Source organism: Anguilla anguilla, chromosome 18 (genome assembly GCF_013347855.1).
Source record: "Anguilla anguilla isolate fAngAng1 chromosome 18, fAngAng1.pri, whole genome shotgun sequence".
Classification (NCBI taxonomy): domain Eukaryota; kingdom Metazoa; phylum Chordata; class Actinopteri; order Anguilliformes; family Anguillidae; genus Anguilla; species Anguilla anguilla.
In genome coordinates, this window is record NC_049218.1 from 5,246,367 (window position 1) to 5,261,979 (window position 15,613).

Below are 15,613 nucleotides of genomic sequence, written 5' to 3' on the forward strand. Positions count from 1 at the left end.
AGCCCTTTACAGCCTTACGGTCTCCCACATGGAAATGCAGTGTACAGCGCAAAACACTGTCAATATTTCATCATTTTTCAAAATATAATAATGAATATATATTTCACAACAGTGTGTATCAGACCTGGGACAAATACGTATTTGTTTTGGATTCAAATACTTTTCTACGCTTTATTGATCTTGTCTGGTGTATTGGAACCAATGAAATACTCTCAAAAAGTGTAATCCCCGCCTTCTGGTCATATTGGCAGGCTCAATTACACCAGGCAAGATCAATTGAGCACAGAAAAGTATTTGAATCCAAAACATATACATATTTGACCAAGGTCTGGTGTGTATGTATGAATGTGTATACTGTATATCTGCATAATTCTGCATTCTGAAGTGCTGAAAAAACATTTTATTTCAGTATTTTTTCCCAGTGTATTTAATCTCCCCTAACAGTGGGTCCAGTAGATGCACTGATGAAACTGCAAACACCGCAAAAATAACCAGCCAGCTCTCAGGAAGGGGACCGACCTCACAGGTGGACAGGATCCAGTTACCGATTAATCACACTTAATAATTACAACAAACAGACAAGTATAGCTTACACTGAACTACAACGCCTTACAGTAACACAGGGACTTAAACATCATGGCTTAACCACAAGCAAAGTCTTCTCATTTACGCAAACTGTCCGGGAAAAAAAAAAAAACAAGAGCAAGAAAAAAAAAAACAAAACAAAGAGAGGGCAGGTCCCTCATCGAGCATCGAGCCGCACGAGCCCTGTTTTGGTTGGCCGGCACAGGGAGGGCAAAGCCAGCACAGCCATATGTTCACAGCGAGGTCCCCGTTAGCCACAGCACTCATCCGTGGGAACGAAGTTAGGCAAACACTGCCTGCGGCAAAAACCACAGAGGAAATCCTATTGGCTCGTCGGCTGCGTTTCCGTAATTTCGGCCAATACCAGGCGAGCTGGCTCGGCACGGCCACTTTCAGACCTTCAGTCAGGCCTCCTCAGCGCCCCGATCCCACGCCATTGGCCCTTTCCATCCCCTCAGTAATCATCAAGCCAATCAGGGTAAGGGGGCGCCATCACAGTCACGGACAGGGTGGTTATAGTTAGTATGCTATCAAAATATGCCAAGTTAGTGACAAATTTTCAATGGTAGTATTATGTTAGCGTCAAGGCTGCATCATATGGGAGGGATAAGTGATGTTGGAACTTCTGACGCCTGACTAACAGAAGATCATCAGGCTTCCACTGAGGCTTTAGGCTAGAGGCTGGAGGTTTTATGGCAGTTGGTTTGAGGCTGGAGGCTCTATGGCTGTTGGCTTTAGGCTAGAGGCTGTATGGCAGTTGGCAGGAGGCTGGATGCTTTATGGCAGTTGGCTAGAGGCTTTATGGCAGTTGGGTTGAGGCTGGAGGCTCTATGGCAGTTGGCTTGAGGCTTTATGGCAGTTGGCTTGAGGCTGGAGGCTTTACGGAAGTTGGCTAGAGGCTGGAGGCTTTATGTCTGCTCTATGGCTGTTGGGTTGAGGCTGGAGGCTTCATGGCAGTTGGCTAGAGGCTGGAGGCTTTATGTCTGCTCTATGGCAGTTGGGTTGAGGCTGGAGGCTTCATGGCAGTTGGCTAGAGGCTGGAGGCTTTATGTCTGCTCTATGGCAGTTGGCTAGAGGCTGGAGGCTTCATGGCAGTTGGCTTGAGGCTCTAGGCCCTATGGCCGGCCCGGCTGTGGAAAGTAAAGCTAGCGAAGAGCGTTGGGCTCGCGGGGCGGGGCGGGGCGACGCACCTGAAAGTGCGGGCTGGACACACACTTGGCCAGCTGCCGGAAGAGTGGCTCCATGACCTTGGCGAACTCGGACGGCTCGATGACGTCCAGGATCTCCTCCAGCTCGTTCAGGAACATCACCTCTTTGGGGCTGTGTGTCTTGGGCCAGAACTTCAACAGGCTCATGATCACCTGAGGCAGGTAGGGAGGGGGGGGGGGGGGGAGTAAGTTAGGCGAAGGATCGGGGGGGGGGGGGAGAAATGGCAGCCATTTGCCCTAAACAAGATTATGCATGCTGGGGACATTTTATTATTGCAGTAACAAGAGTTATCACAAGACCGTGTGACATGCAATATAACGGACGTGGGTGTGTAGTAGTTCACACCACCTTTTTTAACTTTTAAAACACCTACTAAATTGCATTAAATACCATCTCATAATGACACCTTTTTCCCCCTAGACATCATGATTTCCAAATATAAGCCATGGGTGAGGTACAGGCTTTCCAAGACACCTAAACCTCACACATTTACATTAGGCACCCTTCGTTAGATTCCCCCCCCCCCACCTCCCTCCCCCTCCCCCCCCTCTGTGAGTCAGCTTTGGCATTTTAAACGCATCTCTGCACAAGCAACACAGCGACTGTCTCCAGGTTTTTAATTAGAGCCTGGATCTACGTCGTATCCCAGGCAACGTGCGGGAATCGTTAAGGACGGGGAGAGTTTTCCTTTCCTGCAAAACTGCCGGGTAATCTCCCCCTGGCGTGCCGAGGGCTAAACGCTTCAGCGAGACTATTAGCGCCATTACCGCCATTTTACTCCCCCCCCACCCCCCCCCCGCCACGCCCCTGCCCCCCTCCCTCCCGTCTCCTACTTACAGGTTCGGTTAGACTGCTGTCTTTTTCCAAGAACTGCACCACACAGTAGGCCAGCTGAGGAAGGAAGGAAGAGAAGAGAAAAAAAATAAATAAATAAAATAAATAATAATAATAATACAATAATAATACAAGATCACAGAGAATGGCGTGGTTTCCAGCTTAAAGGGGAATTACACTTTAAAACACATATGGGCTTATTTTATTTATAATTGTCTTCTAATGAATGTGTTGACCTTCATTTTTACTTTTACTTAACGATCGGGCGGAGCCTTTACTTAACGAGTGGGCGGAGCTTTTACTTAACGAGCGGGCGGAGCTTTTACTTAACCAGCGGGGGCGGAGCCTTTACTTAACGAGCGGGCGGAGCTTTTACTTAACGAGCGGGCGGAGCCTTTACTTAACGAGCGGGGGCGGAGCCTTTACTTAACGAGCGGGCGGGCGCTACCTGCGGGTGGTACACGCTCAGAGACTTCACTTTGTGCAGAGGGAGCAGCACTCTGATCAGGAACATCTTATGCTCTTCCTTCAGAGGCAGCGCGAACCCGTTGATTATGCTGGAGAGAGGGAGAGAGAGAGAGAGAGAGAGAGAGGGAGAGAGAGAGAGAGAGAGGGAGAGAGAGAGAGAGAGAGAGAGAGAGAGAGAGAGAGAGAGAGAGAGAGAGAGAGAGAGAGAGAGAGAGAGAGAGCGGGGGAGAGACAGAGAGAGAGAGAGAGAGAGAGGGAGAGAGAGAGAGAGAGAGAGAGAGAGAGAGAGAGAGAGAGAGAGAGAGAGAGGGAGAGAGAGCGGGGGAGAGACAGAGAGAGAGAGAGAGAGAGAGAGAGAGAGAGAGAGAGAGAGAACAGAGCGGGCTTCAGTTTGCAAGCAATTAAAAATCTATTATTCCTGACTGGACCTTCATTTATCAGTTAGTTACTCATAATATATTTTGTTAGGGATATGACAAAATGCACTGCTATAATATTTAAAAAAATGAACCACCAGATGCACTACATTGAAGTGATTATCCTTCAAGCTATGTTTTGAGTATTGTGGTGAAATTATGTGGACTACTGAATCTGTTAATATCAGTGTGGCGAATTCCAATGTTTAACGGCTTTTATTGAAATTCCATATGTGGAATCAATACATGTGTTCGACAACTACTTTCATTTTTCTTTATCTTTTTAAATTAAAGCTCCAAAAACTACCGTTACCACCCGTAAGTAAGAAGAACAGGGTACCCACCTTCCTAAGATTTCTAAAAGCTCTGCGATTCCATTATGATGCTCCGTTTCATATATAAACCTGCAACAGAAAAACAAATTTTTTCCCCCCGTCATTGCCAATACGAAGAATAAAGGAAGGCATCACAGAATTAATTCAGCAAAATGCACTCCCCACTTTTCTTAGTTTTGGAAAGCACAGCCGTAATTGTAGGCCCGTTCCATCACTGTGACATTCCACCCGTCGGTTTAGGAGGGCGCACGCCACTCGTCCTCACACCTGTTCCCTCTCCGCCCACTCAGCAGCTGACACGGGCCGATCGCAGTGTCCCGATTGGCCCGGGAGAACCGCTCGGGGGGGGGGGGGGGTGGGGGGGGATAGGAGCTCCTGGCCAATCAGACGCCCACGTGCCCGCTCGCTGAAGCGCTAGCGGCACTTGGCGGTCCTCCTCCGACCCCGCCCTGCGCAAGCCTCAACCGCAGTGCTACCCTGCGCTACGAAATAAAGAGGGAGCTGATGTCATGGGTTTCAGGGAACGAGCCCGCCGCCGCCTGCACTCAGTCGAATCAATACCGGAGGAAGCAGAGCAGAGCGATAAGTACGGCTTGTGAATATGATAGGGGCAATCCAAATCTGTATCAACGAAAAGGAAAAGCATAAACATGCTGCTTAAAATACTAGTCCTTCGCTTCCCAGCAATTAGTTCTCCAGGCAGTGTGATTATGGACGGACTGGTGAGATGTTCCCGTGTCACATGGGGGGGATCAACGCTGCACACAGGCTTCACTGCCCTGCAGTTAGTTCTCCAGCAGGCAGTGTGATTACGGATGGACTGATCAGATGTTCCCGTGTCACATGGGGAAGGAGAGAAATGCTGCACACCGGCTTCACTGTGCTGGGGGAGGGGGGGCCTCACCTGTAAAATATGTTGTTGATCTGTCGCCTGATGTAGGCTCGCAGGCCCAGGAACTTGCCGTAGATGCGGTGCAGGATTGTCTTCAGGAAGTCCCTCTCCCTGGGGTCCTCGCTGTCAAACAGCTCCAGGAGCTGCAATGGGGGGCCGGGAGGAAGACACCACCGTTACACACCACGGAGCTGCGTAATCTGGCAACCCACTGAAGTCAAAAGAGGACATGAGCTGCGTAATCTGGCAACCTGCTGAAGTCAAAAGAGGACATGAGCTGCGTAATCTGGCAACCTGCTGATGTCAAAAGAGGGCATGAGCTACGTAATCTGGCAACCTGCTGAAGTCAAAAGAGGGCATGAGCTACGTAATCTGGCAACCTGCTGAAGTCAAAAGAGGGCATGAGCCACCTCCTTCCCTTCAATAAAACCAGATTCCCCAGACCAGGGGTGTCCAATCTTATCCGAAAAAAAGGCCGGTGTGGGTGCAGCTTTTTTGTTCTTGCCGAGCACTATGACACCGGATTCTACTCATCAGGGTCCTGATTGAAGACCATTAGTTAATTAAATTAATCAGGTGTCATAACGCTGGGCTGAAACAAACACCTGCACCCACACCTGGCCCTTTTCGGAAAAGACAGTACACCCCTGCCCCATCCGCGTGCGATTAACTGTGTCCCAACCTTCTGACTCACAATCATATTCAGTTAATAACACAGCCCAAGCTGAAACTGCTTGCTGTAGCGCAGGCCTTGGGCTTGTGGTCGGAAGCAGCTCGCGCTCGCTACACCACGGCAGCTAAATCTGGCAACCCAACCGCTCTTTTATTATTCGTAACCGGATCCCCCCCGCTTGACGGCATAAACGTGCAATTCCACAGGCAGGTTCACCTCGCCCACGGGGGGCTGCAGGAGCCTGCTAAAGAAACTACGGCACCATGCGAATCAATGAATGGGGCTCATTTGGACAATGCGGGCCCGTAAGATTAGGAGGGGGCGAGGCCCACGGGCACGGCAATGCTCCTCGTGAGGCTGTGGTGTGGGGAACATTCCGGAAAGATGGCGGCGGCGGCAGCAGCTGCGGCGGGGGGGGTGGGGGGGTTACTGTCACACCGCTCTTAATATTCATGAATTCGACCGAGGCGCGAGCTTGTCACCGATCATGCATAACAATCCAGGCTAATTCCCCTGCCCGGGATGTGCTCTCATTTGCAGACCGGGAGCGTGTGAGAGAAAGAGAGAGAGAGAGAAGGAGTGTGAGAGAGAGAGAGAGAGAGAGGGGGAGTGAGAGTGAGAGGGAGGAAGAGAGCGGGAGTGAGGAAGGGAGAGAGGGAAAGAGAGAGAGAGAGAGAGTGGGAGTATGAGAGAGAGAGAGTGTGTGTGTGAATGAGGGAGAGAGAGTGAGAGAGAGAACGAAAATGCTCCACACACTTATCGGCCTCTGTCTAAACAGCATGTACACATGTAGTCTAGGGACCGGCAGATCCCTGGCACTAGGCACACTATCCGTCCAGATAAAGGGTAAAGAAGGCGAGGTACTCACGGATAATACAAACTTTTGGTCGATGTATTTTTTGGCGACGTTGGGCTGGAAATCGGGCGACTCCAGGAATCGTAAGAAGAACTCGTACACCAGCTGCGAAGGAAACGGCGGACGCAGTCACAGCCGGTGTCAATGCCAACAGGGCTGCCATTTTAGGCACGAGCAAAAATGAGGTTGTAAACAACGCTATAAATTCTATCAAGACTCCACAACAGCATTTGTTTATGGTTCCCTCAATCAAAACCTTTTCTGTTTCATAGCAACTGGTAGAAACATAGTGGCTGGTGCTGGAAACAATTGGGTAAAACTGGGTGTCTAATCCTTTTTGTTTTGATTTTTCCAACAATAGTACTAGTTGGACACGCATAATGTTCGTATATGTATGTATATATATAGAAATACACTACATGACCAAAATATGTGGAAACCTGACATCCAACATCTCATACAAAATTATGGACATTAATATAGAGTTGGTCCACCTTTTGCTGCTATAACAACCTCAACTCTTCTGGGAAGGCTTAATACTAGATGTTGGAGCACTGTTGCAGGAATTTGCTTCCATTCAGCCAGAAGAGCATTAGAGAGTTTGGGGGGCTGATTGGGCGATTAGACCATGAAAAACAGCCCCAGACCAAAAGGGTGTCCAGATACGTTTGGTCATACAGTGCGTATGTATGTGCACATATGTAAATAATGGTGATTTTGGGGAATGTGTGGGGTGGGAGTGTGCACCTGCAGGTGCGGCCAGGCCGCTTCTAGGGTGGGCTCGTCCTCTTCGGGGTCAAACTCCGCCCCCGTCGGGTTCGAGGACGGCGGCAGGGTCCTGAAGAGATTCACTGAAAACTGAACAGACCAGCGCCCGTCACTACCTCCGCTATTAACCACAGCCTCTCCTGCCCCAGCAGGCCAGGCAAACACACACAGAGAGGACTGGGGTGTTTATGATGGGGGGGGGGGGGGGGCTGAGGGCAGGAAATTGAGTAGGAGACAACGCAAACACACAACCTGTCACTCCGTATGGTTCGCCGGTATAACATAATTATTTTCTCATATTTTCCAGATATAAACCAGGCGTGCCATTGTCAGGTCGAATCTGTTAGTTCTTTCATCATAGGCGGACATCGACGTAGCCAGGTCAGGAGAAATAGCGATTGCCAGCAGTGACTGTCATTATTCAGTGAGCAAAGCTTTTCTGCATTTTTCACGTCTCTATTCCATGTGAATATTTTATGAATTCATCCATTATGAAATCATTTGAAGCATAACCTTACATTACTGATACAGAAACGCTCACCTAAATTTTGCACGCTCCTCAAAATTGTTTGCTTGACAAAAAAAATGTAACTCCAACAGAAGCGTCTCCGCTTTACTTTGATAAAATCCCTGTCGCCTATCCCCAACGCACCTGGGAATACCTTCAGGCTAGCTACCTTGTTGCTAACGCAGTTGAGTTGAAGATGCCACTTTCAAATCAAAGCTACAAGCAACAAGACGCCGAGACTGCACTAATCGTCAGTGACATCCATTAAATATAAGAAAGCATACCAAAATAATAAAAATTTTAAAAATTAAAAAGTGAAGCTGGCAAAGCAGGCTTTTTGTTCGCCTCACCGCCAAGCTGGAAGACATTAACGCTATCAGTCGACTGGTGAATCACCGAGGAACGTCAGTGTACGTGTGAGTCAAAGAGAGATGCACAGCACAGATGGAGCGGGTCGACGATATCACAGCATCTATTTACCGACTGGCAGCTATATCATCATAATGTAGTACCAATTAAAAGTGGAATTGGAAATGACTTGCTGGTTTACCCTTTTACAGCAGTTCCTTGTATTCCACAATGTCAATTCTGACTACAGATAGCTTCAAAAACAGTCGGACGTTAGTCATATTTGGAAAAATTTCCAAAGATGCAGTTTCTAGCCTAGTGGCCACGGAACAGGGAAGATGGAATACGCAAAATCAACCATAAAGAGCCCAGTAAAAGGAGATACCTACTGTAAACTAACATTAATTTCTAATTAGCAAGCAAACAGGCATGGTTACCATGCCAGCTAATGTTAGAATGATAATGTTAGCTGAAGAAAATACGGATTTTTTAATGTATTCACACAGGTCTGAAAGCTTTAAAATACAGGCAGCTGTCCCACGCAAACCCCATGAGGTGATCCCCTAAAGGTGATTAAAGGACAGGCCTCGTTCTGCAGCCAGCTGACTCTCTCCCTCCGGCCAGCCACAGGGGCAGACTGTCCTGTCAGCCCGAGCTCTGACAGGTGATGATGTCACGGCTGATGTCACAAGCTCCCGCTTTTAGAACAAAACGCCCCCCCCCCCCCCCCCCACACCCCCCGACGGGCACCGCCTACTGCGCACTTCCCGGGAGCGGCAGGTGAGCGCTGGGGGGGGGGGGGGGGGGGAGGGAGGGACAGCTGGGCTGTGAAATGCACAACATGGGGGGGGGGGGGAAGCTGGGGGTTGGGGGGGGTGAGTAGTTGCCGTGGTTACCCTGCCTGCGCACCGCAGCAGGGGTGTCGCCGCTGACGTGAGCTCTCGGAGAAAAATAAAAAAATCGGATGCCACGGCCTCCCTGTCGCCGGCGGCGACCTACCCATCAGCCCGTTCCCATCGGCTGCGCGCGGACAAGAGCGGCGGCACCCGGCACCGGCACGGACGCAGACGCGGGACGTCCTGCCCAACGACAGGCCTGCCTGACTGACTTACGGCCCAAAATAAATAACGACCTCCCGTTTTCCCAGAGGGTGAGCGGGTTCTACCCACCGCTGTAGCCCCTGAGCCTTAGCTGAGCCTGTGGTTGCAGCATCTGGCTGTCGGGTGTCGGGGGAAGGGGGGGGGGGGGCGCTCAGAGAGAGAAGCCGAAAACCTGTCTTCCAGCCCGGCTTTTTATAGGACTCCACATGTGGCAGGGGCGACATAGCTCAGGAGGTAAGACCGCTTGTCTGGCAGTCGGAGGGTTGCCGGTTCAAACCCCGCCCTGGGCATGTCGAAGTGTCCTTGAGCAAGACACCTAACCCCTAACTGCTCTGGCGAATGAGAGGCATCAATTGTAAAGCGCTTTGGATAAAAGTGCTATATAAATGCAGTCCATTTACCATTCACCATGTGGCATCGCAACCCCCCCCCCTCCGCTCCCCCACCCCCACCCCCGGTGTTGACTATGAAGCCCCGCCCCCTGCAGCAGTGCCTCCACCCATCACGGAGTAGGGACAAATTAAAATCACCCCTACACCCTGACCAGCTCCGGCCCTGCCCCCCCCCCCCCCTCCGTGCTGAAAAGTAGCTGATTGGTAAAACTGCAGGAGCACTAAGACAGATCATCTACAAGCCATCTTTGGGCACTGTGTAATATATAAGGAACGGACTTAAAATCCCCAGCTGGTAACTACGCCCTGCATGTTACTGTCCCTAAAACTGTCAGACAGTGTGTGAGCGCACTAATGCACCTCTTTTAGTGCCAGACTGAGGGAGGAAGACGAGGGACACCAGGTACACAGTCTGGGAGGAGATGTAGCACTCTAATATATTAAAGTAACATGGAGCCTTTCACAACCACACAACCTTTCAGTTAATACACAGCCCACAGAGATAACAGTGCACACTCCAGCAGGTTATAACAGGGACAGCAGTTTCCCACTTAAAACCCAGATAATGGGACAGCCTCTTATCAACTCAGATTCGCAAAAACATTTTTTTAAAAAGCACTAAATTCCCAATTCATTCCAAGGACAGATTTCAACAAATATCAAAAAATACAAACCCAGCTGATACTGGAGCAGATATGGTGTAAAAAGCCATTATCTGTGTAAATGCGTGCAAAACTGCTCCAAAGCATAACAGACGTTATAACCATGGACTAGTTGAACTCTGGTCTAAAGTTTCAGAAGATGATGGTAGAAACAATATCTGGAGAATTGAATGCAGGCAATGCATTTGAAAATCTAAGGCTGTTGCGTCATTAAAAAAAAAAAAAAAAAAAAAAAAAACACATTTCGGGGCATTTAAATTCACCGTCACACAGGGAAGGCGACGCCCCAGAGCGGCCAGGGCGAGGTAGGGGGGTGGGGGGGAGGGGGAAGGGGGATGGAGGAGGAGGTGCTGCGTTCTCCGCGGTCTCTCTCACCATGATGACCGCCTCGGGGTAGATGGCCTCGGTGACCACGTCGCGGTTGTGCGTGATGTACTCCACCATCTCGTTGAGGCCGGCGCGCTTCACCTCCTTGTACTTGAGGTCGCTGAGCGGGTCGGTGACGAAGTCGAACAGCACGCAGCACTGCCGCAGCTTCTGCACGAACAGCTCCTCCCTGTCGATGGGCGGGGCATCTGAGCGCGGGGGGGGGGGGGGATGGGCGGAGTCAGAGGAGAGCGGGGGAGAGAGAGAAGCAAGAAAGGGTTAATGAGACTGGAGACATCACAGCCAAACTCCACACACACGCATGGTCACGTGCAATCGTCCCCACCCCCAATACCACAACAAAAACTATGCAGCTGTTCAACACTGCTCTTCTGAAAAAGTTGCTACTGTTCTGCATGGACAGCTCATGGAGGTCAAAGGTCAAAATGAGGAAAGCCTAGTACCCACTTTGTTTATTACTATCAACCCTTGCAAGCATTATTTTGTGAAGCCCCCCCCCACCCTTTTCTCCCCAGTTTGGAATACATCAGCACTAACTGCCGCAACAAATTCCTGACAGCACAGACAAGCACGTGCTCTAATTTTAAGCCTGCAATGTCAGCCAGTGTTTCGCATCACGCCACAGTTCAAGTCAAGCTCACACAGGCGTGAGTCAGATGAAGACACTTCAGGTACAAGTTGACTGGCAGGCTTGTAGGTGCCCACCTGACCACCAGAGGGGGTGGGGGGGGTGAGGGGGGGGGGCATTCCCTGCGCACGACAAGTAACAATCATTCCGGATGACTGAGACCCCCCCCCCCTCCCCCATCCGTGAGCGATGCTCGAACGACTGCGTAGCACCCTGCAGGGCTGTCAGAAACAGACCACACTGGCACAGTCAGGATTCGATGCTAAGCCCCAGAGCAGTACCTTAACAAGGTGAGTCAACCAGCATCCCGCAGCACTGGTATGCTTTACAGAATTACTTCTCATTGTTATTATTATTACTGCTGGCAGAAACATGTTTTTATTATATTATGACTGTGATTATGCACTTGCATGAGAGGATGCTTAAATTCCCACAGAAGTGACTGAGTTAAAGCACTCAGCTCCAGGGTAAATAAAGGTGCAACAGTGGCTTTTCCACACAGCTGGCAGCCTATTGGTCAGTCTGATGATCTGACCAATAGGCTGCCACAGAATTCCCACGCCATATTAAAGAACCATCAACTGTAAAATACTGCCATCGAGGGTGAAGCACGTCAGCACATAACATAAAAAGCTTTGAGTCAGATACGTGCTAGACTTATCTCTTTTGGCAAACTAAACACATAAACTCATATCAGGAGCAGTGAAATAACTTCCTCATGTTATGAGTGACACTGGGAGGCTTTCAACTGCAATTACTGTCATTATTCAGACTTAAGCCAAAAACTAAGGCGCTGTCTATGAAATCCAAGAAGAATACAGTCTAAGAAAACTACAAAGAATCAAAAAAGAATCAGGTCTGGAGCCTTAAAGAATTAAAGTCAAAAACTAAGACACTGAGAAAACTAAGAAAAATACTATGGTAGGGAACAATTCAAATCTGTAAAAAAAGAAAAAAAAAAGAAGAGAAAAATAATAATAAAAAACACTCAGTTCTGCAGCAGAAGGCTCAACTACTTTAATTTTGAAATGAACAGAAGGTCATGTAAGGTCAGGGAACAGCAGACACACCTCAAGTCTCAATCCTGCTCCCGCACACACGTTTATTTTAAGACACAGGGACACCAGAGACTTGCACACCGCTTATGAAATGTGATGCACGTTGATAGGTGCAAGATAGCGAGCGCAGACGATACCAAGATAAGCGCAAAACAGAGGGTTGGCTCGAAGCACAACATCCGAGGTGAAGCTAGCAGGGCGACGCCGGCCGTGTTTCTGAATAGGCGGCGCCGCCCGCGGCGCTATCGCCAGGGCAACCGGGCACGCACGCGTGAACGCATAAAACATCGATCCCCCTTTTTTGGGGAGCCGCGTGAATCGAATGCGAACAAAGAGAAACGACGGGATGGATGAATCTGGGGCAGGAGCGGTCACTTCCCGAGAGGCGGCGATCCTTAAGGGCGTGGCCGCGCTCGTTAAGCTCGTTAAGGTCGTCGGTTGTCACGGCGCTGGGCTGAGAAAAACCCGGTTCGGAAAAAAAAAATTGCAGACGAAAACAGGCAAAACGTCGCTAAAACACCCTGAGATAATAACTCATGCCTTAATAGCAAACAGAATATATCTGAGTGCTGTTAGTGTGTGCTGGCAGGACAGGAGATGATTAATGCAGCCAGAAATGGTAAAGCGGAGACAAAGAGCAAACCAGGAAAGAGAAAGGAGAAGAGGGAGGCAGGGATTGGCGGGCGGGCGGGGGGGGGGGGGGAGCGGCTGGCTGTAGCTGGTCGTCACGACGAGCCATTTTTTTGCACCGCGCTGTCGAATGTCTCGCGTGCGGCTTATTTTGAGATCTCGATGTCGCCGCGCTCTCCGCAGATTACCCCGCTATGTGACAGCGACATGCCAGCTCATTACGGGCTCAGGTGAGGTTTGCCACGCAGGTACGAAGAGGGGAAAGCACGCGGCGAAACACAGCGAGGACTTCGCACCCCGCTTTCTGAAACATTCACCCCGGGTCTGTCCTGCCACAGCCTGATACAGATACATGTCCAAGCCACAGCCGATGTAAACAAGAGGAAAATGTGGACAATGTTTATTAAGATATGAACACTGTATTAATGCATTTCCACATTCTACGCCTTCTTCAGGGTTATATTTTAAAAGCACAAAAGGACACAACCCTCATAAAGGTTAGACGAGTAAGTTGAAATATAATATTTAACCAGTGGGAAGGGTGAAGACCAATTAAACACAGCCGAAGGAGACGATTACGTTACGGTGGATATCGTCTTACAGAAAGTCGTTCACTGTAAATATTCTTCATTCAGGCGTCGAGGAGATGCACCCGAGAGGCTAACGTTCACAAGGCCTCCCCTCCTTTTCACAAACGGCTTATAAATGGTAAATGGAACTGCATTTATATAGCACTCTATTATCCAAAGCGCTTTACAACTGATGCCTCTCATTCACCCATTCACTCACACACACACACACACACACACACACAGACACACAAACGGTGAAAGGCTGCCATGCAAGGTCGTTACCAATCAGCTCGTTGGGAGCAATTAGAGGTCAGGTGTCTTGCTCAGGGACACTTCGACTCGCACCCAGGGCAGGGGATCGAACCGGCAACCCTCCGACTGCCAGACAAACCGCTCTTACCTCCTGAGCCATGTGATGCCATCTGCAGTCGCTGCCCCCCCCCCCCCCCCCCCACCGGAGGGAGCGGGGCAATCAAACCACACACGTAGCGCAGTGCAGGCGGCTCTGCGCCGTCTCACAGGGACGCGCCATTTCTCTCACGGCTGCACGAGGGGGACAGGGAGTCTCCAGAGCCCGCTAAGGGGCCTGAGCGCAGAGGAAACGACAGCAGGGCTGCGGGCTCCGTCCCCTTGCAGAAGGGGAAAATGGAAGAGTCTCAGGGAAATACCGAGTTTGAAGGAGCCTCGGGGGGGGGGGGGGGGGGGCGATTGAAGCGTCCTCCTCCTGCAGGAGCACCTGACGCCTCCCACCTGTTCCGCGGCGCTGCGGTGGAAGAGGACGGCGTGTTATTTTCAGGGTTTTCTGGTGGAGCGGAAAGTCGGACGTGGGTGGGTGGGTGGATGGGGGGAGGAGGGGGGGGGGAGGGTGAACCCGCCTTCGGGGGCCGAGAGGGGCATGGCGGATTAGGGGCAGCCATGACACGGGCTGGTCCTGCAGGGTGGGGCCAGGAGGCCCGACCCTCGGCTCGGACGTGCCGGGTCGGGTGGCGCAAAGAGTCCAGCACCAGCGAGGCGGAGCGCTCACGCCTCACCAAACCGAGCGCCCCTCCCCCCCCCCCATCCACCCACCCACCCACGTCCGACTTTCCGCTCCACCAGAACACCCTGAAAATAACACGCCGTCCTCTTCCACCACAGCGCTGCGGAACAGGTGGGAGGCATCAGGTGCTCCTGCAGGAAGAGGACGCTTCAATCACAATCCAGCGGACGGCTCGGCAGCCGCGGCGATGCAGGGGAAGAAGCCGGGCGCTCTTCAGCAGCGAAGCCTCCTTCACCCAGCGCTGAGACCTGTCAGCACGTCCCGCAGCACGCCGGTCTTCCCCACGCCCCGCACGCACGTCATCCAGGCTTTTTGTTTTGTCGATTACAAGTTGGCACTCTGTCCCGTCTTCAGTTTAAGTTCTTCTCCTCGGTGGCCCTCGGTGTGCGAGAGGTCTCTTACTGTGGTGGCCCCCCAGGACCGGCTCACTGTACAGAGCCCTCGCGCGGTCCTGACTGGGCACTGGGGCCTTCTCCTCGCTGGTCTCCCAGCATGCACCATCAGCCCCCCCCCCCCCCCCCAGTTGATGAGGAATGCGCCAGTTGATCTCATCTTTAATCAGCCCCAAGCAGCCATAGCCTCTGCAGCCATAGCCTCTACTGCAGCAGGAGGACCTGCACCTTCTCACCTGCAATCACGTCTCTATTCTCTACTCTCTCCTCCAGCCTCTCAGCGGTGGAGTGAGCTCCCAACCACAGCGAGGGCAGCAAAGTCCCTGCCCATCTTCTCCCACAAATTAAAAACCACGCCCGCCTACATTGCATCATGGCCCAGCAGAAGCTAAACCCTAAGAGTTTATGATGGGTTTACCAGCTCTACCCATGTTATATGTGACACTAGATCTTCAACCCCAGTTGCTACTGAAACCACTGCAGTACATCCCCAATCCCCCTCTTACCTCCGACTACTACCATGGATAACGGATGCCATGGACCACTTAATATTATGCTGTTGGCTAATGTACTAACTACTGCAATTGGCTGCAGCACCGACATCCTGGTCTTTAATGGGTTAAGCCATTATGTATTCACCACTGGAAGCCCTGAGGATACAACCATCTGCCAAATACCTAAATGTTAACGACCTAATAGATTTACTGCCAACCACCCCTCGCTAAAATGGCACATGTTCAAACATGGAATTAGAATATTAGAAAGGTAGAAGGATAGCATGGGTTCTGTGTGCCCCGCAGCTAGCACTGAGCACGTAACAGGTGCAGTATTAAATCCGACTGCCGCGAATGTCAACAGGAA

The 15,613-nt window shown here is 50.8% G+C and overlaps 1 protein-coding gene across 1 annotated transcript in view; it reads right to left on the reverse strand.

Annotated features, from left to right (window-relative positions):
• ppp2r5d (protein phosphatase 2, regulatory subunit B', delta) overlaps window positions 1-15,613 on the reverse strand; it is a 36,216-nt gene that overhangs the window by 8,938 nt on the left and 11,665 nt on the right. Inside the window, exons 4-11 of the mRNA XM_035401169.1 lie at window positions 10,422-10,621; window positions 7,016-7,126; window positions 6,281-6,373; window positions 4,752-4,882; window positions 3,857-3,916; window positions 3,077-3,185; window positions 2,632-2,685; window positions 1,776-1,946 (exon numbers count right to left, since the gene is read on the reverse strand). Of these exons, the coding sequence (XP_035257060.1) occupies window positions 1,776-1,946; window positions 2,632-2,685; window positions 3,077-3,185; window positions 3,857-3,916; window positions 4,752-4,882; window positions 6,281-6,373; window positions 7,016-7,126; window positions 10,422-10,621 (929 nt within the window). The remainder of the gene's footprint in view (window positions 1-1,775; window positions 1,947-2,631; window positions 2,686-3,076; window positions 3,186-3,856; window positions 3,917-4,751; window positions 4,883-6,280; window positions 6,374-7,015; window positions 7,127-10,421; window positions 10,622-15,613) is intronic.